The following is a 26628-nucleotide window of genomic DNA, read 5'->3' as shown; positions in this document are numbered from 1 at the left end:
TTAATTAAGAGGTCTTTTTTTTTGGCCCACAAAATGTATTCTTGTTTCTTTGTAACATTGGTAACTAAGGTGGATTCACTGTGGTCAAATAGAGTATTTTAACAATGTCTTATTTGCTGGACCTTACATGTTTTAATTGGTAGGCTGTCAGGGACAGAACACTTTCAGATTTCAGTAAAAACTTATTTGTGTTCTGAAGATGAATTTGACTAACGAACATCATAACTTTAGGTACCTTAAAAGATAACAGATAATCTCAAGATTAAATGCTGCGAAAATAATGTTCATTGTTTTTAAAAGATAGTGTACTATTGTACAGTGCTACAAAAGTACTTGGTTTTAGCCATTTAATTTGCTTTTAAAATACATTCAAAACAACCAAAAGTTGACAGTCAGATACATTAATGATTTTTACCTCCATATCCTCCATGTTCAACCACTGAACATGTATATTTAATGGAGTCGAGATTTTGTGTTCCAGAAGTGTCCCAGAGGCAGTGCTCATTATTGACATCGCTGATGTCATTTCTCTGATGACAAAAAAACTCTGTTGAATCGTTGCGTGAACCAACAAAGTCAAAGAGTACCTGAAAACCAAAAACATTTATCTCAAACCAGTCATAAAAAGTTAATTTCACAGGTATTATATACAATAAAACTAATTATATATCAATAAACAGAAATTAAATGCTGCCTAACACCTTTTAGGCAAAAAATACTTAAGTTATTGGATTGATAAATAATATTTCTCTTTAAGTATGGAGTTACATTGCTATTTTTAAGAAACCAAAAACACAGCTTTGTTATTATACGCTGAACAGATAGATACACATCTCTGTCATTATTCAAATAAATGCTATTATAAATTTATTCAATACATGTAATGTAACACTTTAACTGTGTCTTATTTAAAGCTGGCAAAATGCTAGACACATGTCCTGTAACTGATGAAAATAATCGTCAATTTTAGACTGAAATAATTTCACTCACTTGTCTCAATTATAAAATTGAGACGATATTACCAATATTATTTATTACTGCTACTGACTGTAGTATTATTTTTATGATTAGTATTGTTGTTGCTGTTGGTTTTAAAAATTGTTGATGTCTATTACTTATCTACATGTTTTCCAGAATACCAGGAAAAATAATATTAATGTGAATGTAATAATAATATTACTATTACAATTCACAAACCCATAGCTTTAATTGACCAATTATGAAAAACTATATCTATTGCTTTAACTCAAGTTTTATTTTTATGTTTGTTAGTCGATTTCAAATTTACACATTGCTTGTGTTTATGTGAATAATTACTCCATGCAAGTTAATCCAGTGGAAAACAAAATGTTTGTTTTAGTAATTTTTTATCAAAATCTGAACATTTGCTTCCGCTCCAAATATAGATTTGTACCGGTTTCTTGTTATGTATTCATTATGTGAAGTTGTTGCAGTTTATCATTTTTGTAATAAAAAAAAATTGTCTCACACTCAATTATTGCCCTGCTATCAATAACAACTTTAAAATTGTCAGCGCTGCATGTAAAATGACCATAAGTACTGTGAAAATGTCCTTGCTCCATTACCTTAAATAAATATTTCACAGGAGGGCCCTCAACTGTAGTTCATGCTACAACACAGTAAAATCTTCAGGGTAAAATTTACTCAGTTAAGAGAATATTTGGTCCCTCTCTAAATTGAGCAAAATTTACTCAGCAGCAGAGTTAAAGTTAATGAGACAATGATGGGGTTAATTAAGTGATGATTGAGCACCGAGGATGAACACCTGCTGTTAATAAGCAGAAACAGAGAAGAGAAACACAAAACTACGGCTGTTTCTCAATTCCAAGAGCGCAGAGAACGGACTTGTGAGTAAAAAATAAGAGACTTTAAAATTTTAGGTCAGCTATTCCTTTAAGCTATTTACTCTGAAGATATTTCTATTTTAAACAAAATATATTCACTAACACTCACCTGGCAAATCAAAGGCAATCTTCCAGTTTCCATCAGCAATGACCACAGATGAGTGGTGTCCACAGCGGTAACAGAAATAACTGTACGTATACTGCCTGAGAGCACTGAAGTGGTAGAATGCTTTTCTCAGTGTTGTGTGGCACTGTAGTCCCAGAATGAGATTCTATAGTGTGCAGCATTCTACCAACAACAATGTGATTCTGCAAAAAAAAATACAGAATGTACCTTTAAACATGTTGTTTATATGTTATGTTGTGAGTAGAAAACAAAGCGGGATGGAAAGAAAGACCCTGTTGTTATAATTGTGGAATCCAGAATTGTAGTCCTGAAAACGAACTACATTTCTGCAAACTGGGCATGCCTTGGCATAAACGGAAATACCTAAAAGAAAACGCATCAACACAAATTGGTTGGCATACAAAAAATACATAGAGATTATATACAGTATATAAGAGATATATTTAATAACATACCTTACCTCTATTCTGCCAAAACATCCCATAAACAGTTGCTTGTGTAGTAACCACAAAAGCATTGCTAAGATGGGGAGGACATGACCCTGGGCAGTATGGACAGGTTGTTTCTGATGGTATAAAGGTTTCTAGAATGGGTTTTTCTGTTTTGGTAATTTCAAGTGAATGTCTTCCGGTAATCTTTTGCAATTCCACAAGTAATTGGTCATTGTGATCACACTACTCTGTGAAAAGGCCAAGTGCTCATCCATACCGACATTCCCAATGAAGCACTCCTCAATATCTTCTATATCCTCTGGGGCTTCTGGTGCATTTTTCAACAAATAAGGATGCTCCCAATAAATCCACCACATACACATGTATCTGTGGACACAACTGATACTGTCCTTTAAACCGATGCACTTGAAGTGCCATTTTCCCAATTGTTTGTCAAATGTGGAAACTGTCCTTCCAAACTTAAACCAGGTGTCCTTCTCCCCAGAGTACACTGAGAACAATAGATATCTCTCTGACAGACAAGAAAATAGGAAGCACACTGTCTACTTCGTGTGAACAAGCATGTTGGTAAAGTTCCAAACATTCCTCTTGCCTAGACTTAGAAAGGAGTCCCTTTTTAACCATCTCCTTTACGGTTTTCTTTTGTAGTGCTGGTGGTGGAATGTATGCACTGGTTTTCTTGGTCCGCTCTAAGTGGTGGCATTCTTTCCCTGGGTTTCCACTTTGAGCAGCTATGGCCATATAGTCTCTGCATTCCTCCACTTCACAATCTTAGAGCTGTGATGTTAATGTCTTTTGGACATGTATTGGCAATCTGATACCATGGGATTGCTTTGTGGTCACATAAATCCCATTTTTTGGGTCAATGCAAAACATTTGTTCTTGCCCAGCATGTTGCTCTTTTTTATGCCGTAATAGGTTTGAGTTTGTGCTAAATGTGATACCACATATAAGGCAAATTTTGTTTACTTTTGGGATGTCTTTATCATCAGGTTGTTTCTTTTCTAAGAATAATAATAAATGTCATAGTGTGATTAACATAATTATTATGTGTTATTGTGTCATTACTTCAGTTGGGTTAGAAACATAAATGTACTCACCAGATGTTGTTGTTGGCACCATCAGACCTGTAGTTGCAGAGAAAGGGAATTATACAGTTGAAAAATGCAATTTCACTCATTACGCTTAAAGGATTTAGAATATTTACAATAGCCTACCATGTTTACGCAAGTGTGTTTTAAAATCTACAGATCTGCTTATTATTTTGGCACATTTAGGACAATGCCAGTGACTCCTTGTGCCTAGTTTCCGATCTGGACAGTGGCATGGTATAGTAAATTTGTCTTTGAACACAGGATGTTTTGAATATCAAATTAGTCAAAAGACTTCACCTCAACACTTAAATTAAAACTTGGCAAAAGTCAAAAAATGACTTACCACTTAAAATGTCTTGATAAAACCCTGGTAACTTTTCCATCATTCAATTTTTTTTTTAACCAAAGAATGTCTTCTCCTAAGTTAAAATTGCCAACTTTGTTTAAAAAATATTTCATGACCTTTTCCCATTCTGTTGAGTTCTCCTCTTGTAAAAGCTTTTAAACTATTTTGACTCTAAGACAATTCTTCCTTTGTTTAATATCAATCAATCCTATCCCTCCTTCTTCTGCTGCTCCTATTATTCTATTGTAAGCAATTCTTGGGGGTTTCCCCTCCCATAAAAAATCTTGAACACACTTTTTCAATCTCCCTTCTATCCAACATGGCATTTCTGTTACATATAATTTATACCATAGCTTTGATGTCATTAAAACATTTATTATTAAGGCTTTCCCCTTTAAGCAAAGTTCTCTCATCCTCCAAAAATGTAATCTTGATTCTATTCCTCTTATTAGATCATCCCACATCTTTTCTGTTGCTTTTCTTTCATTTTTACCAATTAAAATTCCTAAAATTTTCAGTTCTTCTACTTCTCTAAATTGGAAACAATCTGTTAAAATATCTGCTTTACCAAACCTCATATATTGTATTTTTTTTTTCATTTATTTTGCTTCCTGTTCCCTTACAAAACTCTTGTACTTTTTTCATGGCTTCTTTTACACTCTTTTTATCCTTCACTATTATTGTTGTATCATCAGCATACTGGTATATTTTTCCTTCATCCTCCTCTTCTTCTATTTTTATTCCTTTAATTTTAGTTTCTTGTTTTATTGCTAACCCTAAAGGTTCTGCGACTAGGGAATATAATAGTGCTGAAAGAGGACATCCTTGTCTAATTGATCTTGTAATTTTTAAACAATCTGTTAAAAAACCATTACATTTTACTTTTGTAAAAGCCCCTTTATATAAAATTTTAATCCAATTTATAAAATTCTCTCCAAATCCAAATGTTTTGAGTACATCAAATAAATAAGTATGTTCTACTCTGTCAAAAGCCTTTTCAAAATCTACACTAATTAAATACCCATTCATCTTCTTTTCTTGTAAATATTCTATTGTGCTTTTAATACTCATTGTTACATCTGCAATATCTCTCCCTTTTATTGCATATGCTTGATTTGATTTAATTAATTTAGGCATTACTTCCTTTAATCTATTCGCTAAAACTTTTGCTAAAATCTTTAAATCTGTATTCAACATTGTTATTGGTCTATAATTTTGTAATTCAGTTTTTGCTCCTTTTCTTTTATATATTAACTTCATTAATCCCATCCCCATTCTTTCATTCATCTCATTACATTTAAAAATTTCTTTAAAAACTTCTTTAAGTATTCCTTTTAAAATATCTTTAAAAACAATATAAAATTCATTTCCTATTCCATCTATACCTGGACTTTTCTTTTTATTTAGTTGATTTATTGCAATTTCAATCTCTTCTTCTTCTATTTCTCTGTCACATTCTTTGTTGTCATCTTTTTCTAATTTTACTTTTATATAATTTAGAATCTTCCTTTCTTTTTCTTCATCAATACCTTTTGCTTTAAAAAGATCTTCATAAAAATGTTTGATTTCTTCTAGTATTTCTATGTTTCCTTTCGCAATTTTTCCATTTCTCCCTTTAATTTCCTTTAGTATTCCTGCTTTACCTCTTTGCTTCTCTAAATCAAAAAAGAATTTCGTGCATTTTTCCCCTTCTACTGTGTATTTAGATCTGCTCCTCAACATTGCCCCCTTATATTTGTCTTCTTCTAAATCTCTTAATTTTTGCTCTATTTCTTTGATTTTTTCAATATCTTTATTTTCCTTGTTTAATTCTTTTTCTAAGGATCTTTTAACTTCTTTTTCTGTATACTTTTTACATCTTTGTAGTACTGCGCAATATTTGATTGTGTATTTTCTTATTTGGTATTTTGTGTTTTCCCACCATATCCTTTTATCTTCATCATACATTCTATTTTCTTTTTCTTTCTCTATTATTTCTTTGACTTTTTGAACATAATCTTCATTTTTTAAAATGGTTGTGTTTAAAATCCAAGTTCCTGGTCCTTTTTGTATGTTATCTACATTGACTTTAAAATGCAAGAGCTTATGGTCACTAAAACTGTTCTCTTCATACTGTATGTTTTCTATAAAATTCTCAATATTCCTAGTACATAATATAAAATCTATTCTTGTTTGACATATAAAATCTCCAACTATTTGTCTCCTTGAAAACTCTCTTTTTTCTTTGTTATTTTCCCTCCATATATCTATTAAATTATTTTCTTTTATTAGCTCCTTTAGTTCTTTCCTTGCTGTGTCAGATTTAAAAACCATTCCATCTGCCATGTCTTGTTTATTAAAAACTGTATTAAAATCTCCTACCATTATTATTTTTTTATATCTCTCAATTACCTTATTTAAAATCTTAAAAAACTCTTTTTATCTTTCTCTTCCGTTGGTGCATGTATATTGGCTATAATCATTTCTTGTCCTTCATAGTTTACTTCTATCACTAAACACTTTCCATTATTGTCTTTATACACGATTCTTTTAATATTAAAAACATCTTTTTTATTAAAAATGCCACCCCTCTTCCAGATTTGCCATCACCATTGTTATATAGGATATCCCCCTCCCACTTTTTTTTAAATCTTCCATTACATAATCTTTCCAGTTTGTTTCTTGTAATACTATCATGTCCTTATTTTTACATTTTTCTCTTATTTTCTCAAATTTCCCTTTTTCCATCATACCTCTTGCATTAAAAGATACACATTTTAAAACCATTAAAAGAAATAAAAATAAAATTAAAAACCTAAAAATCATTATTACTCATCATCTCCCTCCATTTCCTTTAACACTTCATATCTGTTCATGTTTTTCATTCTTGTAGTCAATTTTCTCTTTGTACTTTCTAGATTAGGTTTAATCTTTAATGTCCTTCTTCAAATTGTTCTTCTCTCCTCTCTGTCCATTTTAATTTCTTCTTCTCTTCCAATTTCATTACTTTTTTCTTCATTTCTTTGTCCAGTCTTCACCTCATTGTCTCCACACATCTGAGAGTTGTCCATTGTTTCCATTTCTATGTTTTCATTATCCTCTTCTCTTTTTTCCTTTTCTTTGAAAAGTGTTTGCCTCTCCCTTTCTTCCAATATCAGTCTTTCATTTGCTTCATTTTGCATTTTTCCTCTCTCTTCTTCTTGTCTTTCTTCACAAAAAATGTCATCTTCATTATTCCTCTTATGCATTTTCTTATCCTCTTGAATTTCTTTTCTATTTTGTATCTCTTTCAGTAAGTCTTTTAGTTGTAAAACTCCTGCTTGTTCTTCTCCTTCATTTTGTTCTACATTGTTTACTTCATGCACTTGCCTGCTTAAATCCCTCTTCTGACAAACCGAACCTGCGGCAGTGCGTTCAGGCTAAAGTCTTTAACTCTCTGCCCCCATGTCCTAATGATACAGTAACACTGACAAGGCGCCGCATCACGCGGGCTTTAATGCAAGTGCACCGAAAGGGGATCAAAAGAATTGTTCTGGGATGGCGTTGGTTTTTAAGGTTTGCAGAGGCATTTTTTCGTCAAATCCTCGTACAACGTCAAATCATGACATTTGAAACATCCACGCCCTAGTATCGTGGATCATCCAGGGAGCAGAGAGCCGATTGAGAATGTGCGTAAAAGCAAATCTGAATGTTTCCGCCCAGTTTCTAACAGGAGACCCTCCGCTTGTAAAGCCATCGTGATAACCACAGGAGCCTCCGGTTAGGGTGAGAGCACTGTCTTGTGGTGCCATCGCAGAGAGACTGAAAGTCACTTTCCACAATGTTTTCATTCAATGTTCTACACTGGTGGAATCACCTTCCCATTCCCACTCGGATTAGGGATACACTGGTATCCTTCAAACGACAGCTAACACCCATCTCTTCAGAGCACACCCGAACCCAAGGGGAATATCCCTCTCCCTAAAGAAAACGAAACTCCTACTCCAGCACTAAATTCTTTGAGCACAAACAAATTACTTGGGATAAATAGCCCTTTTTCGTACGCATTGCCTCGTCTTGTTGAATACCTTCACTATTGTATGTCGCTTTGGACAAAAGTGTCCGCTAATTGTATGCTTCCGCCCAGTTTCGAACAGGAGACCTTTAGTGTGTAATGCAAACATGATAAACACTACACTACGAAAACCAATAGGCTAGTGCTGCTTCAAGTATTTATAGTCTTTTCTTTTATAGGGCTGTCTTGTACGGTCTGCACCGTGGAGGGCCAGCAAACGCACTGGCCACCTGCTCATGCACAACACAAAGCTAAAAGAAATCAGATTCTACGCAAGTTTGCGACACCGCGAGGGGAGGTAAACACTGAGTTGAATTCAAACTTCTAGCCTCACACCGCTCTGCAGAAAGAATGTTTTCAGTGAACGTCAGTACTCAACAGAAGCCTGATTTGACAATTGTCATAAAAGCCAGAGGTTGTTTCCGCCCAGTTTTGAACTGGGGACCTTTCGCGTGTAAGGCGAACGTGATAACCACTACACTACAGAAACCCCACAAGGGCTTTCGCCAGCGAAGTTAGGCCTGCAAGGATAAAACAAGGTGTACGCGTTTGTCAATCAAGAGGACAAAGCCAACTCAGCATGACAAGCTCCCTGCAGGTATTAGGGCCAATTTACAATCCGGGCCCGACACAGCTGTACAGGTCCTTGCGAAATGTCCCCTTTCGTCACATTTGAAGCACCTGAATTCTGGGCATTCCTTCATCACATTTTCTGAGCTCATGCATAGTCGACAGGTTTTTACCTGATTGGTGTGCATGACTCTAAAGTGCTGTGGCCCTTTTTGGTGCTGTATGGTAAGGAGACCATCTCTTCTGGAAATCTGTTTTTTACAAACCTTGTTCCATCTTCTATGTTTGTGCCTGGATACAATCTTCCCTTAATGGTAACACTTTATTTTGATGGTCCCCCTTTAGATAGTCTGTTGAAGTTGAAGTTGAAGTTTGAAGTTGAAGTTACTTTTCAAGTTCTTATCTGTTTACTCTCATCTGGGTAGTATCTTTAGATTGTCTTTTAAATGTTCTTAGGCAATCATTACAATTTTTACAACACGTAAACATTTATTAAACTTTTAGTAAGTTGTGTTACCAAAATAAGTTCTAGATGGTCAACAATCTATCAGTAGATATGCAACAAATCCTCAACATTTATTAAACTTTTAATAAGTTACATGCTACCAAATTAGGTGTATTAGTAGATATGCAACAAATCTTAAACAAGTTTTCAGAACATTTACCATCAAGATTTTTTTGTTGTCATTGTTTGCATGTAGTTGTTAATCAGTTTATCAATAGACTTTCAGTAAACATTCAGATGCCTATTAGCAACACAAAATAATTTAAAATGAACTTTAAACAAATATAAAGTTAGGGTTAGGTAAAAATTTCATACATGCATTTGCAAAAGTCTTCAACTAACTATTCGTTGCATTTAACCCAACTTTCAGTAGACAGTTAGTGTAGTTTAAGTAACATTTATCTGCTCATCTGTTGTCACACTAGACCCATCAATATAAAGTGAAAAATTAAGAAATGCTGGTGAATGACTGTAAGGAGCCAACATCACAGACAGCATGGTTACTATTCTGTAAATGTTCAGCAGATAGTCAACTTACAGGTAGTAGCAACACTGATGCAAATATTTGAAGATAGACACAACAGCAACTGCTTTTAATGTATTGCTGTCAAAAAACAAAATAAACAGCCCAGATAATTAAGCTGAGGAAAACATTCACTTTAGGACAACTAAAAACAATTGTTACATTTGAAGAGTTCAGATGCAAAACCTTTAATTGCCATATAACATTCATTCATTCATTTTTTTAAGTTTAGTCCCTTTATTAATCAGGGGTTACCAAAGTGGAATGAACTACCAACTTATTCAGCATATGTTTTTATGCAGCGGATGCCCTTCCAGCTGCAACATATTACTGGAAAACAACCATATACACTTATTCACACACTCATTCAAATTAGCCTACCCAATTCCCCTGCACCACATGTTTTTGGACTTGTCGGGGAAACCAGTGTAGTGAATTAGCAATAACATGTCATGAGGTAGTGTGATCGCTAGAGGGGGTCCTTAGCTAATAAGAAGCCTTCCACTGAGAGTTCGACAGAGCAGTGTGTTGTTGTCCTAGCCGGATGCACAGCATGTTTTTGTGTGCAGCATCTGTTAAATAAACAGCCTCAAATTACATCCATCCTGCCTCCAGATTCTACTGCTTCATAGAATATTACATAATTGGCGACGAGGATTTAAGGAGTGGCGTGTCAGAGGACATGATTGATTGCTGAGAAAGGCTGGAGTAAACAGATCGCTCGACATCACTGGCAGAGTATATCGGCGATTATCAAGACAAAATGACTTCACTGGTGGGGACGGTGAGTCCTTTTGATAATGCATCGCAGTTATGGGATGAATATAGCGAAATGCTCGAATATTTTTTCCAAGCCAATGGAATTGACAGTGCTGAGAAAAAGAAAGCGGTGCTGTTAAGTGGTGTTGGGGCATCGACATATAGTTTATTAAGAAGTTTGATCTGCCCTGAAAAGCCAGGAGACAAAACTTATGAGGAGCTGGTGACTTTGCTGAAGACTCATTACAACCCTAAGCCAAGTGAGATAGTGCAAAGATTTAAGTTTAACTCATGTACACAGAAACATGGTGAGACTGTTGCTGATTTTGTGGCAGAACTGAAAAAGTTAGCACAGCACTGTGAGTACGGGTCTACACTTCCACAAATGCTGCGAGACAGACTCGTCTGTGGAGTGAACGACGACCGAATGCAGAGAAGGCTGCTATCGGAAGTGGAGTTAACTTTTGAAAAGGCACTGACAATCTGCCAGGCAATGGAGTCTGCAAACAAGAATGTGAGAGATTTGCATGGATTGTTAATGGAGGACACAGCACAAACCATGAAGTCATTTAAAGGACCGGCAGAAGTGCATAGAGTGTACACATTTGAGAAGAAGGGTCGACAAAAAGACACGGTGTGTTACAGATGCAAAGGACAACATGCACCAGAGGAATGCAAGTTTTTGAATGAGCTCTGCCATAAATGTGGAAAGCGGGGACACATCAAGCGCGTATGCAGGGCAAAACAAGCTGCTGGGGGGCAAAACACTCCATTCAAAGGACTAAAAGGAGAGAAAAAAGAGAAAGGTAGGAGGACTTATCTCGTTAGAGAGGAGGAATGTAACGAGAGGGAGGACACCAGTGATATTAACACAATATACGGTGTATCCCAAGTCCAGCCAAAAGTGGGCCCTATAACACAGAAAGTGAGTGTAAATGGCATGGAAGTGAACTTTGAAGTCGACACGGGTTGTGGAGTGACAATTATCAGCAGAGGGCAATATTCTAAGTTGTGGAAAAAAGCAGACATGCCAGAATGGAGACCCTGCAGTTTGAAACTAAAGACCTATACAGGGGAAAGGACGGAAGTGCTGGGTCAAGCTACAGTAACGGTGGAAATCCAAAATGTAAAAAAAAGAAATGACAATGGTCGTGGTAGATGGAGAGGGGCCTAACTTGTTGGGGCGAAGCTGGCTGAAAGATTTTGGGCTGTTGCCACAGCTGGTAAATCAAGTAACAGCAGTGCCGACATGGAAGATAGCAGATGTGTTAGATAGACATGCAGAGGTGTTTAAAGAAGAGCTGGGGCAACTCAAAGGCACCACAGCTAAAATTCATGTCAACCCCGAGGCCCAACCACGATTCTTTGAGCCCAGACGTATTCCTTTTGCAGTCAAGCCCTTGGTGGAGGCTGAGCTCCAGAGACTGGTTGAGGAGAAAATTATTGAACCAGTGCAGTTTGCGGAGTGGGCAGCTCCTATCGTGCCGGTGAGGAAACCAGATGGCTCTATTCGAATTTGTGGAGATTATAAACTCACAGTAAATAGAGCATCCAGTGTGGAACAATATCCCATTCCAAAAGTGGAAGATTTGTTCACTCAGTTAGCTGGAGGTCAGAAATTTTCCAAACTGGACATGAGCCATGCGTATCAGCAAATTATGCTGGATGAAAGTGCAAAGAAATATGTCACTGTTAACACACACAAGGGACTGTACACATACTGTAGACTACCTTTTGGGGTGGCATCAAGTCCAGCCATTTTCCAACGCACCATGGAGGGAATTCTCCAAAACTTGAAGCACGTTGTGGTGTATTTGGATGACATATTAGTCACAGTAGCTAATGATGAAGAGCATCTGAGGAATCTGGAGGAGGTTCTGAGGAGACTAAAATCTAGTGGATTGAGACTAAAAAGGAGCAAATGTGAGTTCCTGGGAGAGGAAGTGATATTCCTGGGCCACCGCATCAGTGCTGCAGGTGTGCAGCCAATCGCAGAAAAGGTGCAAGCGATACAGGAAGCCCCCATTCCACAGACAGTGAGTGAACTGAAGGCTTATCTAGGCTTGTTAAACTATTATCATAAGTTTCTGCCCAGTCTGTCCACAGTGTTGGCACCCTTGCACAGGTTGTTGAAGAAGGAAACAAAGTGGACATGGGGCTCTGAGCAGGAAGAATCTTTTGTGAAGTCAAAAGAGCTTCTCCAGTCATCTGCTTTACTAGTGCACTACGATCCTACCAAACCTCTTATCTTGGCGTGTGATGCTTCGCCATATAGGGTAGGGGCTGTTTTGTCTCACAGGATGGAAGACGGGACTGACAGATCAATAGGATTTGTATCACAGACATTAAATGCAGCAGAAAAGAATTACTCGCAATTGGATAAGGAGGGTTTGGCCGTCCTGTTCGGGGTAAAGAAATTCCCCACATATGTGTATGGCAGACCCTTTACCATTGTGACTGATCACAAGCCCCTGATAGCACTGTTTAATGAGCTCAGAGAAGTGCCACAGATGGAATTTCAGGAATTCATGAGTCGTAATGGCATCAAGCACATAGCCACAGCACCATACCATGCAGCTTCTAATGGTTTGGCAGAACGAGCTGTGCAAACGTTCAAGAGTCTGATGAAAAAGAGCACAGGAGATTCCATTGAGGCCAGGCTAGCCAGAGTGTTGTTCAGTTATCGAATTACACCACAGTCGACTACGGGGAAATCAACTGCAGAGCTGTTTTGTGGACGTAAACTGAGGTCTACCCTGGATCTTGTTCATCCTGACTTTAAAAGCCAAGTGCAAAACAAGCAATTGAAGCAGAAGTGGTATCATGATCTGCATGCAAAAGAGAGACATGTGAGTGTTGGTGAAAATGTGTATACCAAGAACTTCAGTTTAGGACCTACCTGGATTCCAGGAACAGTGCAGAAAAGGACGGGACCCTTGTCGTATACCATCGCACTTGGTAGGTAGTGCGTCGGCACATTGATCAGGTGAGGACCAGACAGGTGGTATCTCCGGCTGAAACAGCTGTGGGGTTGGATACTTCCTTGCAAGAGTTGGAGGAGTGGCCATTGCCTGAATCAGTAGACCCTGTACCATCAGGGAACAGTGTTGGACAGCAGGCAAGTGGAATGACACCCAGGGTCACTGTGTCAGGGACTGTGAAGGCAGAGGAGCAGCCGGAACTCAGAAGGTCTGCGAGGACAAAGAAGTTGCCCAGTTACTTAAAAGACTATGCTTAGAGTAGGGGTGAGTTCCCCAGCCACAGGGCAAGAATGCGTCCTGGAACTCACTGGGATGGAGGCAGTCTACCAGAAGTCCCTAGCTTAGACTGTGTAAAAATAAAAAAAAAATCATAATGTTGTATCAGGGGGAAGGGGATGTAGTGAACTAGCAATAACATGTCATGAGGTAGTGTGACCGCTAGAGGGGGTCCTTAGCTAATAAGAAGCCTTCCACTGAGAGTTCGACAGAGCAGTGTGTTGTTGTCCTAGCCGGATCCACCTCATGTTCTTGTGTGCAGCATCTGTCAAATAAACAGCCTCAAATTACATCCATCTGCCTCCATATTCTACTGCCTCATAGAATATTACAGTCTGATGTAAAATTATGCCAAACTAGCTGATACAACATTTTTATTAAGGCTTTCACATTTTTTAAACAAGATAAACTATTTGGTACCATTTTTTTGTTATACCACATTAACATCCATGTAATATTTCGCTAAAAATTAACTTAAAATGGATTAAAACCTAAAAAAAAAAATTACTTGGTCCTCAAAGTAGAGAATGCATGCAAGTAATTTGATTTTATTTTTGAAACTGTAACACAAAAAAATGAGAGTCACGTCATTGACCTATATATATATATATATATATATATATATATATATATATATATATATTGAAACAGTTATGAATACAATTGTATTATTAGAGCTAATATTTATTGTATATGTAAGAATGGCTATATCTCTCCATAATATTAAACCCTGAAAACTGTTATGGAACTCCACACGAGACAAGACCATGAGAATGGTCAGGCACTAAAACAATAAACTTTCTAATGTGAGAAGAAGATCAGCGAGAAAACCAGTTGTTCAGGTTGTCTCGATCGTGCATCCTGAGCCCCCCTCTTTGCCCTGGACTTTCTCCACCAGAGCAGCTCACTCACATACCACACAGAATGTTTAGGTTTTTAATATGGTGTATGTTGTGGCTTTATATTCATGTTTGGTGTGATTTTAAATGTCTCTGTGTGATTGATAAAGTGGTCTTAATTTCACTGTAATATTTTACAATCTCTCTTATTTCAGTTAATTTGGTTTTTGACTTTGAAAAAATCTTTGCCAGATGCTCCACTCAAGGGGAAATGGTCTTCGCATCAATTTATGACCAGGCAAGAGTCTTGGTAAAGCTTTTATTGTCTTGAATTTTTGATGGTATTGAGTATTTAGGCAAAGGGTGCAGAAGTGTCCGTGTGATCCTGTAGACAGGATACCCCATTGCAGGTTGTGAGTCTCTGAGCTCTGCATCAGGACTTATATGCTGCAAAGTATTTCTACATGGTCAGGTATTCTCTTAACTCTTAAACGTATCTCTGAATAATTGATTCTGAACATTCTTGATTGGCTTATGTTGCACTTAAATAAAAATATGCTGTATAACATTTATTATTAAGCACTTAAAATTACCACACACATCACCCGCATTCCATGTGAAGGGCACATAGTTTACCCCTTTTTTTATGATTTAATATGAATATTATGGTTCTTCTGAGTGTGCCAGTTTAGGTTCAGTTCAAAAAACAGTTCAGAAAACATATTATAATGTGTTAAAAGTGTCATTTTGGGGGCGTTTACACAGTTTGCTGTTTTAGGGGCATGTTGCTTCACAGTTTTGGCTTCCATCCCAACGTAACAAGCGGGCGGAGTCAAGAGCTCCCACACTCTGTGTTTGCAACAGACAGGCAAACACAATGGCGCCGAGCCGCTGACCTGAAGCTCCACCGCATGCACCCCGACAGAAACCCGTGGCGCTAACCTGAAGCTCTGCCACGTGCCCCCCGACAGAAACCCATGCCACGCCGAGCCGCTGACCTGAAGCTCCGGCGCGTGCACTTCAACAGAAACCCGCGCTGAGCCACTGACCCGAAGATCAGCCGCGTGCACCCCGACAGAAACCCACGCCGGGCTGCTGACCTGAAGCTCCGCCACGTGCACCCTAATAGAAACCCACGCAGAGCCGCTGACCACGCAAAAGGTACAAGCAATAATTCCGATTACAGCGATAATGTGGAGAATATTCATCTTGTGTTGAGCCCAATGAGCTTTTCATCAAAAAGTAGAGCAAGGGTGTTCCTTTAGTGATATCGCTTTGACTCACATGCTGAAAATGGTGGACGTGTAACAACAAACTGAGGTATGATCGTGACGTGCGGCTGTCAATCAATATTGGTGGGTTGGGGGACTGCACTCTTACGTAAAGTTGCGGTCTGTCTGAAAACCGCTCTAATTGGTCCTCCATTTTTTTTGTTGTAAAATTGAAAAAAAGGACTGTGTGTGTTTATATCACCCCAATATGAGGGTCTATACACTTTACTTACACACGTCTGTCTAAAAAAGTAGATTTTTCAACTGCCCTTTAAAGCAGCGTTTATGTGTCTAGTAATTAATTAATCAGCTGTTCAGCAGTTCCTGTTTCTACCGGCAGGTGGGAGTGGCTCTGTTGTCACATGGTTTAAAAAAATTCTGCCACTGCACTTCATTCATTCATTATTTTGAAGAGCTAAAGCTGATGAGGTAATAATACAACTGTTTTGCGAAACTGAATAGTACTAACTACTGATGAAGCCTAATATTTGTTTTCACAGTATAAAATGCGAGTAGTTTTGGTGAATTAAAATAACTGCAATCAATAAAATGTGCATCATATCAATGTAAATACATGCAAATTAGTCAAAAAAACGTAAATTGTACTAGCTTTCTAGATATGATATAGATATCTAGACATATTTGTCTTCATATGATATAGCCAGTCACATGTTTCTGTAATAGTTAAATCACATGCATCCAGCATATTATTGTATAGCTACATTCTACTGTAACATGCTATGTCAGTTAGCAACGGATTATAAATCGACTTTCTTATGATAATACCCAAGATGGCTGGAAGAACACATACAGTTGAAGTCAGAATTATTAGCCACTCTGTTTTTTTCCCCCATTTTTTGTTTAACGCAGAGCTTTTTTTCAACACATTCATCTTTATCTTCATTTATTTTATCTTTGCCATGATGAAAGTAAATTATATTTGTCTAGACATTTTTTATGACACTTCTATACAGCTTAAAGTGACATTTAAAGGCTTTAAATGCAGAGTAGGGTAATTAGGCAAGTCATTGTATAACGATGGTTTGATTTGTGGACTATCGGTTAGAATATATAGCTTAAAGGGGCTAATCATTTTGACCCTAAAATGTTTTTTTTAAATGTACAACAACTTTTATTCTAGCCGAAATAAAACAAATAAGACTTTCTCAAGAAGAAAAAATATTATCAGACATACTGTGAAAATTCCCCTGCTCTGTTAAACATCATATGGAAAATATATTAAAAAAAAATTAAAATTCAAAGGGGGGCTAATAATTTTGACTTCATCTGTATGAAACATTTATTGTCACAGTCGTGTAAATGATCAATTAAAACCTTTTCATGTTTATTCAGATCTTATTTTCATTCAGCTACAGCAATTGCTGGATGCCTTCATCCATATTAGGGATTTACTATATGGAATTTCTGCTCAATGAATGAATGAAACAGGCATTATGTATTTAAAGTGCTACAATGCCCACAACAACCTATTTTGAGGAAAACTAAAAAAAATCTCACTCTTGAAAAATTTGAAGTAAGCATTTTTCTAGCATATAGATCCTTATTTATATTTTTTGTACTAGCTTTGATACAATTGTTATTATATCAAAATAATAGCCTAATGAATATCAATATTTTCAAGGTTTTGAATTTAGAAATTCCAGTATCTTGACAACACTACACCTTAATTACTCTATCCAAATTGACATGTGTAGCTTTGTATCACATTGGATAACAGCTCACACTATAAAATAAATCATATTTTCAGATTTGAAGACACGCAGAAAATTACATTTTAAAAAAAGAAACAGAAACTGCACAGCAGGAAATGAGATGCTTAAGAGGTCTGATATGGCTCATAACAGACTAGTAAATGAGAAATGGGTTCATTTATCAGTGTTTTTTTTTCCTTTTTGGTGTTGCAAGTCACAAAGCTTCACAATTTATTGTTAAAAAACTCAAAAACCCTTTATTTCTTATTAAACCATTTAGAATCCTATTATTAACATTAGAGTAGATCACCTTATAAAAGTGGGGGTATATTAGTGGGGGGTACTTCTTTGAGGCTAAGCCCCTTATCCCTTTCGACCCTAGCAACGCCCCTGGTTCACACAATAATACACAAAGAGAGTCTTTAACTTCACGCATACAGTAGTTTGTGAATGAACAGACTTACATGTTGCCTACTAGTTGCAGACGTGATCATGAGGCTGTTTTTGTGCTGAGTTTGAAGTAATCAATCACAGAACAGGAGAAAGTGCATTACTGCATTCATTTTAACATAGCATATTCAAATCCAAACATTTAAGTATATTTCGAGTTCATTTTAAGTTCTTGTAGCCCACCTGTTGGATCGCTGAGGCCCACTAGCAGGCATCCCAAGTTGGAAAAAGTCATTTCCGGGGGATACAGAGTTGATTTGCGGGAGATTGCAGATTAGTGGGTGCTTAAATGCATCTGTGAAGGGGGCGTGTGCGCGCGAGACGTACTTGATGAGCGGTGGGGGTGAGTTGCGCGCGACGTACCTAAAAACGGTGGGGGTGAGTTGCGCGAGACGTACCTGAAGAGCAAGTAGTGGAGAGAGGGGTGTGCAACATATTTAAAGACCGGGCAGGAGACGCGCGACTTCCGGGAGATTATCATTCATTTGCAGGCATCCGGGAGTGTCTATGCATTTCAGGGATACTCCCGCAACTTCCGGGAGACTTGAAATGTCTGCACTAGTGGGCCGCTGCTCACCGGGTTGAGAATCCCTGCTTTATCAGATGAAATTAACCATTTGCAGTTGGCCATCCAGTGGACACAATTGGAACAGCAGCTTCATTTATTGAAAAATTGCAACTCGTCGTTATACTTTACAGAATCATCTCGTGGGCAGGATTAAACCTGTTTGCAGGCCTGATCCCGTACGTTTGACACCCCTGATATACACCCCCATGTGTTGATTAAGGTTTGATCAGCTGTTAAAACTCCTCCCACATTGAGTGCAAATGAATGGTTTCTCTCCTGTGTGGACCCTCATGTGTCGATTAAGGGATGATGATTGGTTGAAACTCCTCCCACACTGAGTGCTTGTGAATGGTCTCTCTCCAGTGTGGATCATCATGCGATTATTAAAGTTTGATAATTTGTTGAAACTCTTCTTACACTGAGTGCATGTACATGGTAGAGATTTAGAGTTTTTTAAAGCGTCCGTTAGGTCCAGAATTACAATAGATTTGAAGAATTACAAGGCCATAAATGATGCTGAAACCTTTGAACAACAGTGGGGTTACAAGGACGCTGTCTGGACTGTGGAGGAAGGAAAGCTGCTTTTAAATTTGCTGAGAAGTTACAATTTGTGATATGAAAAATCTATGTAGTTTTGTAAAAATTAAAATCTCTCACACACACAAACACACATGCTCTCTCTCTCTCACACACACAAACACATACACTATCTGTCTCACACACGCAGACACACTCTGTCTCTCTCTCTCACACACACACACAAAACAGTGAACACATGCGCAGACAACACATGTGCTCTTTCACACACACTGCTGCTGACAGCTCCTGTAGAGGATTCTGGGTAAATCTCGCATCAGTCTTCAGCTCAGTTTCACTGATGATCCAGAATAAACAGTAAACCCAGGGCAGAGCGGCTCAGTGAATGTGGTCTGGACTGAGTGGATGAGGCTCATTGTGTCTCTATAGATGTTGTAGAAGATCAGAGTTCCTGCACTGTGATCCACAAACACTCCTATTCTCCTGCTGAGCGGCTCCACTCGGACATCAGTGTCTTCGTTATTGTGTCTGAATGAGAAACTGGAGGAAGAGCAGCGCAAACTCCAGGACTGATCATTACATCCAAACACACACTCAACACTATCTCCCTTCCTCCTGATGCTCTTATATAACACTGATATTTCCACAACATCTCCACTCCAGTCAATCTCCCAGTAACAGCGTCCACACACACTCTCTCTGCACAACACCTGAGGATGAACATCAAATCTGTCTGGATGATCAGGATACGGCTGTTTCTCCTTCACACGCTTCACCTTTTTGTTCTCCTCAGACAGAATGAGAAGAGTGTTTGCTGTGTTTGGATCCAGTGTGAGAAAACAGGTATCTGAACACAAGAACACACACATTTATAACCACAGCTGTGTGTGTGTGTGTGTATATGTATGTGTTGGTGTAGTCCTACATTTGTGTGGTCCTGCTGTAATCCTCATCTCTTCTCCATGATTCAGACTGTAAACACAAAGAGACTGACATTTAGTCAGTAAACAAACATCAGCTTATATCACACACACACACACACACACACACACACACACACACACACACACAGACAGAGATGTCTTTGTCAGTGAGGTGAGATGGTCTTGTTGTGTCTTGACATGTTCGGTGTGATCATATTCTCCTTCATCCTGGATCAGTTGTGTTCAGAGCTGCGACATGTTGATGAGGAAACAACGCTTGAACCCGCACACCCCTCTGCAAATGTGCAGCTGCACACTCCTGTGTGCTTTTGACAAGGCCTGTTGCCTATATCTGCTTTATATAGCGTATAGTTAGAGCTATAGTAGCCTTCTTACCTGCTGTAAATCACTCTGGCCTCCAACCATTTACTGGAATTTTCTAGAAATATGTTATTTAGTAACACTTTATAATAACTGCACACTATCAACTATTCATTAAGCATTAGCACATAGTTATTTCATTATTTATTAAACATTAGCATATAGTTATTTCATTATTCATTAAGCATCAACTCTACATTAATAGATGACACAGACACAGAGTTGTGCTCCTTTTCTGTTCAGCCATAGTTTATTGTGTTTTCTCTCCCACACTTTGCTTATGTTGGTTGTTCAGTTAATAAAACCCTTAGACTTATCCATTTGTGTTCTCCCTTATTTGATGTTTTGACTGTGCTCGTAACAATGATAAACCACTGTGAGTTTCACTCAACTGGTGCAGATTTGCCCTCGGAGTCAGATTTTGATACAACAACTTGTGCATTGAGCACAGATGACTTTATCACAAACACAGTGTATAATATAAAGACAGACTGTGGAGGTGAGTTGAGAACCCCTATGCTGGATTCAGTGACTGGCGCATCTCTCTTCCGTTCTGCTGTGAAGGCTGTCAGATCAGATATATATGTGTGTGTGTGTGTGCGGTGATAACGTGAGGTGCACTCGTTATAATCAATATAAATATTCCGATCAAACTAAATACAATCTTACATCAGCAACACATGGCAAGCAACAAGTTGATAATAACAAATAATCAAATTATAAACAACCCAACTAGTTGTTTAGCACGTATGCATCTCTGCTGTTATGTTTACACATGTAATATTTTTCCTGAGGCGATTTAAAGCAAAATACACAATTGCACTCAATAAAACATATCTAAAATGATAAGGAATATGGCTACTTACTGAGTTTAGTAACGCACACCAATACCACATGAAGAAAGGACGGACTTTGAAGGAATAAACAGTGTGAGGAAAGCTCTATTATAGTGCACTGGTCAATTCTGAACAAGTTCCACCCACGCATCAAGCCATGCGTGCACATAAACAAGACTAGAATACGCAGCCAATGAGAGAACTCATTAACCACATGTTCATATGACAAGACAAGCACAATACTGAAGCACTTAACAAAAGCATGCGACCACAATGTAAACAAAGAGACACATGCTTACACTACACCAACATAAACAGATGCAAACCATGAGTACAAGATAGATGAAAACACCTCACCGTGCACTCACACATATGCAACGAGCATGTTTCATTTCAGCAAGAACCAGCCTAAGACACAGAATGAAACACAAATGTGCTTAATTGTTACAAATATAATTATAAATAACAATATTTTTATAAGTTTTGGTACAATACTGCAGCTTTACATAGAGGATCAACAAAAATTAAAGAAGGAAATAATAATAAAAAAAATATTATATATATATATATATATATATATATATATATATATATATATAAGAATTAGAGTTTTGTGCACAAAACCTTGAGAGCTCCAGCACGACATTCAGACACACATGCATCAAGAATCAGGGTATGAACCTCAACCATGGTGGCATAAAGAAAAAATGCTGCATAATTCATTCATGCCGCAATGCATGCTGGGTGCCAGCATAGTACAAAGCTCTCAGCATGCATTGCAGCATGAATCCATTTTACAGCTTAAAGTTTTTTTTACAATTTCTTTCTCTGCCTTTAGTTTTGTCTTGTTCTTGGGTATAATATTTCAACAGAGATATTTTCTCTGGTATTTTTAATACAACAGAGTGTATATTTTCAATAAAAAGAGTGTTTTGAATTGTTCTGGGTTGTTTTTATTTGACTTTTATTTTTTGTTTGTCACGATTATTGAGATTCAAAGACTAAGAGTGCTTTCACACCTGTGAATCGATTCAGTTGTTCCAAAACAGAGATTACAATTGTTACATTGTTGCTCTTTGGTCTTGGAGCGGTTCGCTTTCACACTGCAAAGTTTCTAATCGGAACAAAAGAACTAAAACATGTCACATGCGAGTAAACTCTCCTCACATTGGTCAGAGTGTCAGGGTTTATTTTGCAGCGTCCCGCTCAGCTGTCAGGAGAGGTGGTGGTTTGGTGGTGATTGACAGGGTGCGCGCGCGTGACGTGTCTGAGAGACACGGTGGGGAGGGGTGAGAAGGGTGCGCGACGATGCCTATTTGAGGACTGGGAGAGAGACGCGAGATTACCGGGAGATCATCACTCGTTTGCGGGCATCCGGAGACTCGCGAAACTTCCCGCCCTACTCATAATTCTCTCTTCATATAGCCGTAAGCCTATTACATATCCATAAAACACTGTGATATAACTGCGCTCGGATCGTTTGCTTTCTCACTGCAATCAAACCGCTCCAGGGTTCGTTTCAATCGAGCCGAGACCACCTCATTCAAGTGATCTCGGAGCGATTACTTTGGCGCGGAACAGAGCGCGATTGCCCTGTTCACATATGCCAATCGAACCGCTCTAACTGGGCAAACGAGATACGTTCCGAAACAAAAGTGTAGGTGTGAAAGCACCCTAATTGTTAATGTCTGTGTGTTTTTGAGTTCTTCCATAGTTCAAACATTCTCATTGTAAATGGTGTTTATAGGCCTGTTAAACAATGATTGCTAAAGCTCCAGTGGTTTCATTAGTTGCGTTTGTGCTATCATGCCTAAAGTAAGCGAGCCAGGGTGAGCCAAGGTCAGTTGTGTTTCCACTGTAACTTCCGGGTCCTAATCGGGCCTTTTTCGGCCCGTCGAATGCCTTGGGCCAAGGAGGGCTAGCTGCGGCTTCGGGGCGGAGTGAAAAGAGAGGCAGAAACTTTCCTGATCGCACACGAGTTCATGCACCAAACAAATAAATAAATAAATAAGGGAAAGAAAACTGTCACGTTTGGCGTGATCAAAACAAGAAACAAAAAACAGAAAGGTGCGGATCCAAGTGCGGTTTATTTACAGTGTGCATCAACAGTTAAACAAGGTGCTCAAAGTACAAATAAATAACAAAACAAGAAACAAAAAACAAAGACAAGGCTCAAGAATCAAAACTCGAATATCAGACTTACTGGGAAAACTGCGGCAGGAAAGACAAGAAGGACAAACGACGCGATGACAAACAAAGGTGTAATGGTAGAATATATAGTCCAGATAATCAACAGTAACACAGAACAGATGAGATGACGGGTCAGTGTAAGTGTTCCGGTGTATGCGCGTGGGATGTATGAGAATGTAGTTCTTTACTGGAGCGCTGCAGTGCCTACAAGTCCTAGTGCACTACAGCGCCCTCAGGTGGTCACTGACGGATGTGACATTACCCCCTCTCTAAAAAGCGGCTTCCAGACGCTCCCAGAAAGGGGGGGTGGCAGAGCAGAGCAAGAACAAAGGGAGGGATGGGAGGGCCAGATCAGGGCAAGTCTGTGCTTCAGGCGCCCCGGCAAGAAGCCATGGTGCGGCCGGGGAATCCGTCCCATACAGTGGGAAGGACCACCAGGGAGGGGCGGGAGGGATGATCCATGGATGATCCTGCAGGAAACACAAGGCAGGAGTTCTTAGGAGAGCCGGGTGGAGAGGCAACTGGACAGGAGCCGGCGGGACTGGAGGCAGCTGGACTGGAGCCGGCGGGACTGGAGGCAGCTGGGCTGGAGCCGGCGGGACTGGAGGCAGCTGGGCTGGAGCCGGCGAGACTGGAGGCAGCTGGGCTGGAGCCGGCGAGACTAGAGGCAGCTGGACTGGAGCCGGCGAGACTGGAGGCAGCTGGACTGGAGCCGGCGAGACTGGAGGCAGCTGGACTGGAGCCGGCGAGACTGGAGGCAGCTGGACTGGAGCCGGCGAGACTGGAGGCAGCTGGACTGGAGCCGGCGAGACTGGAGGAAGCTGGACTGGAGCCGGCGGAATTGGAGGCAGCTGGACTGGAGCCGGCGGAACTGGAGGCAGCTGGACTGGAGCCGGGGGGACAGGAGGCAGCTGGACTGGAACCGGCAGGGCATGGAGCCGGACTGGGGCCGGCAGGGCAAGACGTCTGGGGGGTGCCGGCAGGGCAAGACGTCTGGATGGCGTTGGTAATGCCAGGAGCCGGGCTGGGGCCGGCAGGGCGAGGAGCCGGGCTGGGGCCGGCAGGGCGAGGAGCCGGGCTTGGGCAGGCAGGGCGAGGACCCTGGGTGGTGCCGGTAAAGCCAGGAGCCGGACTAGAACTGGCATTGTACTGCGCTCTGGGGCTGGAGCCGACACTGGCGGGCGCTCTGGGGCTGGAGCCGACACTGGCGGGCGCTCTGGGGCTGGAGCCGACACTGGCGGGCGCTCTGGGGCTGGAGCCGACACTTGCGGGCGCTCTGGGGCTGGAGCCGACACTGGCGGGCGCTCTGGGACTGGAGCCGACACTGGCGGGCGCTCTGGGGCTGGAGCCGACACTGGCGGGCGCTCTGGGGCGTGAGCAGTCCTGTTCCTACGCCTCCTCCGTCTGGTGGTTTGAGAAGGGAGAGCATAGTTAACAGGAGAAGGAGCTTGCTCTAGAGCTGGAGCCGACACTGGCGGGCATTGTGGGACTGGAGCAGACACTGGGGTTCCACACAGTTCTAGCAGGCTCTCCAGAGGCTCAGAAAAAGGTGATCTTCGGACAGCCCGACGCGGATAAGGGCGCAACTCCAGTCCAGCCTCTCTCCTCTTTCCCTTTGTTAAATCGGCTGGCCCTGAAAATATCCCTCTCGGTTGCCCTCCGCTCAGGCCTCCCTCCTGAGGGTTCTCCTCCCTCAGGGCAACAGAGAGGGGGGAGCCAGCGATAAAGGTTCCAGTCATCCTCGTACGGTGGCATGAGGGAACGAACTGGATCAAAAAGTCCTCCCCGAAAAAACATCATTAATAACAAGTCACTATGAGAGCTCTTCGGGGCTAGCTCCAAAAAGTCCTTGATATATCGCTCAATAGAGCGATTACCTTGTTTTAGGCGCATTATACTGTTATCCACTGGATCCATAAGTGATCGTGTCGTTCTGTCACGTTTGGCGTGATCAAAACAAGAAACAAAAAACAGAAAGGTGCGGATCCAAGTGCGGTTTATTTACAGTGCGCATCAACAGTTAAACAAGGTGCTCAAAGTACAAAATAAATAACAAAACAAGAAACAAAAAACAGAGACAAGGCTCAAGAATCAAAACTCGAATATCAGACTTACTGGGAAAACTGCGGCAGGAAAGACAAGAAGGACAAACGACGCGATGACAAACAAAGGTGTAATGGTAGAATATATAGTCCAGATAATCAACAGTAACACAGAACAGATGAGATGACGGGTCAGTGTAAGTGTTCCGGTGTATGCGCGTGGGATGTATGAGAATGTAGTTCTTTATTGGAGCGCTGCAGTGCCTACAAGTCCTAGTGCACTACAGCGCCCTCAGGTGGTCACTGACGGATGTGACAGAAAACATCTAGCCTTATAGGCTGAGGTATTTTTGCTTATAATTGCCCTTATGTTTCCCTTTTAAATGTAAGGCTGCTGCATAAAATAATAAAGTAGTTTTAATTTATAGTGACGTTCTTTGCTGCATCCTCCTTGAACAACGCATTGTATGCGTTTCAATAACGCATAATAATCAATACACCATATTAAAAACACAGCAGATGATAAAGATTTTCGAGAGTTTTTGTCAAGTTTAAAAGGTGTGTTTGTGCGCGTTTAGATGCCTGTATGTGTGTGTGAGACCGAGCAAGAGCGCTCCCTTCATAGCTCTGTTGATGCCGCGAGCGGCTTTTTTCTTTTTAATTTATTTTGGAGATATTACACAATATGAATACAACAGAAAGACATAAAACTTTACAAATTATGTGTCCATTTTCGTAGACTTTAAAACAATATAGTGTCATATCTTGATAAAATAGCCTAAGCTATAAATTTATAGAATTACAAAAATCGGATATAATAAAATCGCATTAAATAAATAAACCAATATAAAATAAACAAAAGCTAACTATAACAAGGTGGGTAGTCTATATACAATACATAAATCAAACTGTTTTAAAGTCATATATATATATATATATATATATATATATATATATATATATATATATATATATATAATTTTAGAAAGACCTATCTAATAAAAAAAGTTTAGATGTTTTCTAAAAACAATAAACACGAAAGAAGGTTTGAAATATTATTTCTAAAATATTTGGATGCGATGATATTAATCAAATCCTGCAAACAGAGCATTTTTTGGGTGAGTGAAAGCAGAATCTAGCCTACCTTTTTTTTCTGTCACCAAGTCCTGCGCAGCGCTCGCGTCTTTAAACGCATTGGCGGAAAGTCCAAACACAAAAATTGTTCTATATCCTCAAACAAGTGTTTATGTGTTTAAGTGTTTTTATATGACGTGGTCAAATTTATAAGTTTAACAAATATGGCTTTTTATTAAATTTATCTTTTATTAGGTTACTCGCGCTTGTGCTG

The 26628-nt window shown here is 39.5% G+C and overlaps 1 protein-coding gene, 1 long non-coding RNA gene, 1 other non-coding gene and 1 pseudogene across 5 annotated transcripts in view; 1 reads left to right on the top strand and 3 right to left on the bottom strand.

The window, feature by feature from the left end:
* Nucleotides 1-26628, top strand: part of LOC141381752 (uncharacterized) — a 537547-nt gene that overhangs the window by 44401 nt on the left and 466518 nt on the right. The window lies entirely within an intron of this gene.
* Nucleotides 2520-6934, bottom strand: LOC137491429 (uncharacterized; annotated as a pseudogene).
* On the bottom strand, nucleotides 8335-8407 carry trnav-uac (transfer RNA valine (anticodon UAC)). Its single transcript has one exon. It is a non-coding gene; the product is annotated as a tRNA-Val (tRNA).
* si:dkeyp-4c4.1 overlaps nucleotides 18448-26628 on the bottom strand; it is a 37915-nt gene continuing 29734 nt past the window's right edge. For all 3 annotated transcript variants that reach the window (XR_012401636.1, XM_073946652.1, XM_073946651.1), the window contains 2 exons: nucleotides 19834-19880; nucleotides 18448-19755 (listed from right to left, as the gene is read on the bottom strand). Coding sequence is in view for 2 of the 3 variants with exons in the window: in XM_073946652.1 (XP_073802753.1) it covers nucleotides 19232-19755; nucleotides 19834-19880 (571 nt within the window). In the remaining variant the exon portion in view is untranslated. The remainder of the gene's footprint in view (nucleotides 19756-19833; nucleotides 19881-26628) is intronic.

This window comes from Danio rerio, chromosome 4 (genome assembly GCF_049306965.1).
Source record: "Danio rerio strain Tuebingen ecotype United States chromosome 4, GRCz12tu, whole genome shotgun sequence".
Lineage (NCBI taxonomy): Eukaryota > Metazoa > Chordata > Actinopteri > Cypriniformes > Danionidae > Danio > Danio rerio.
The sequence above is the reverse complement of the archived record's forward strand: the minus strand, read 5'-3'. Positions and strand labels throughout refer to the sequence as shown.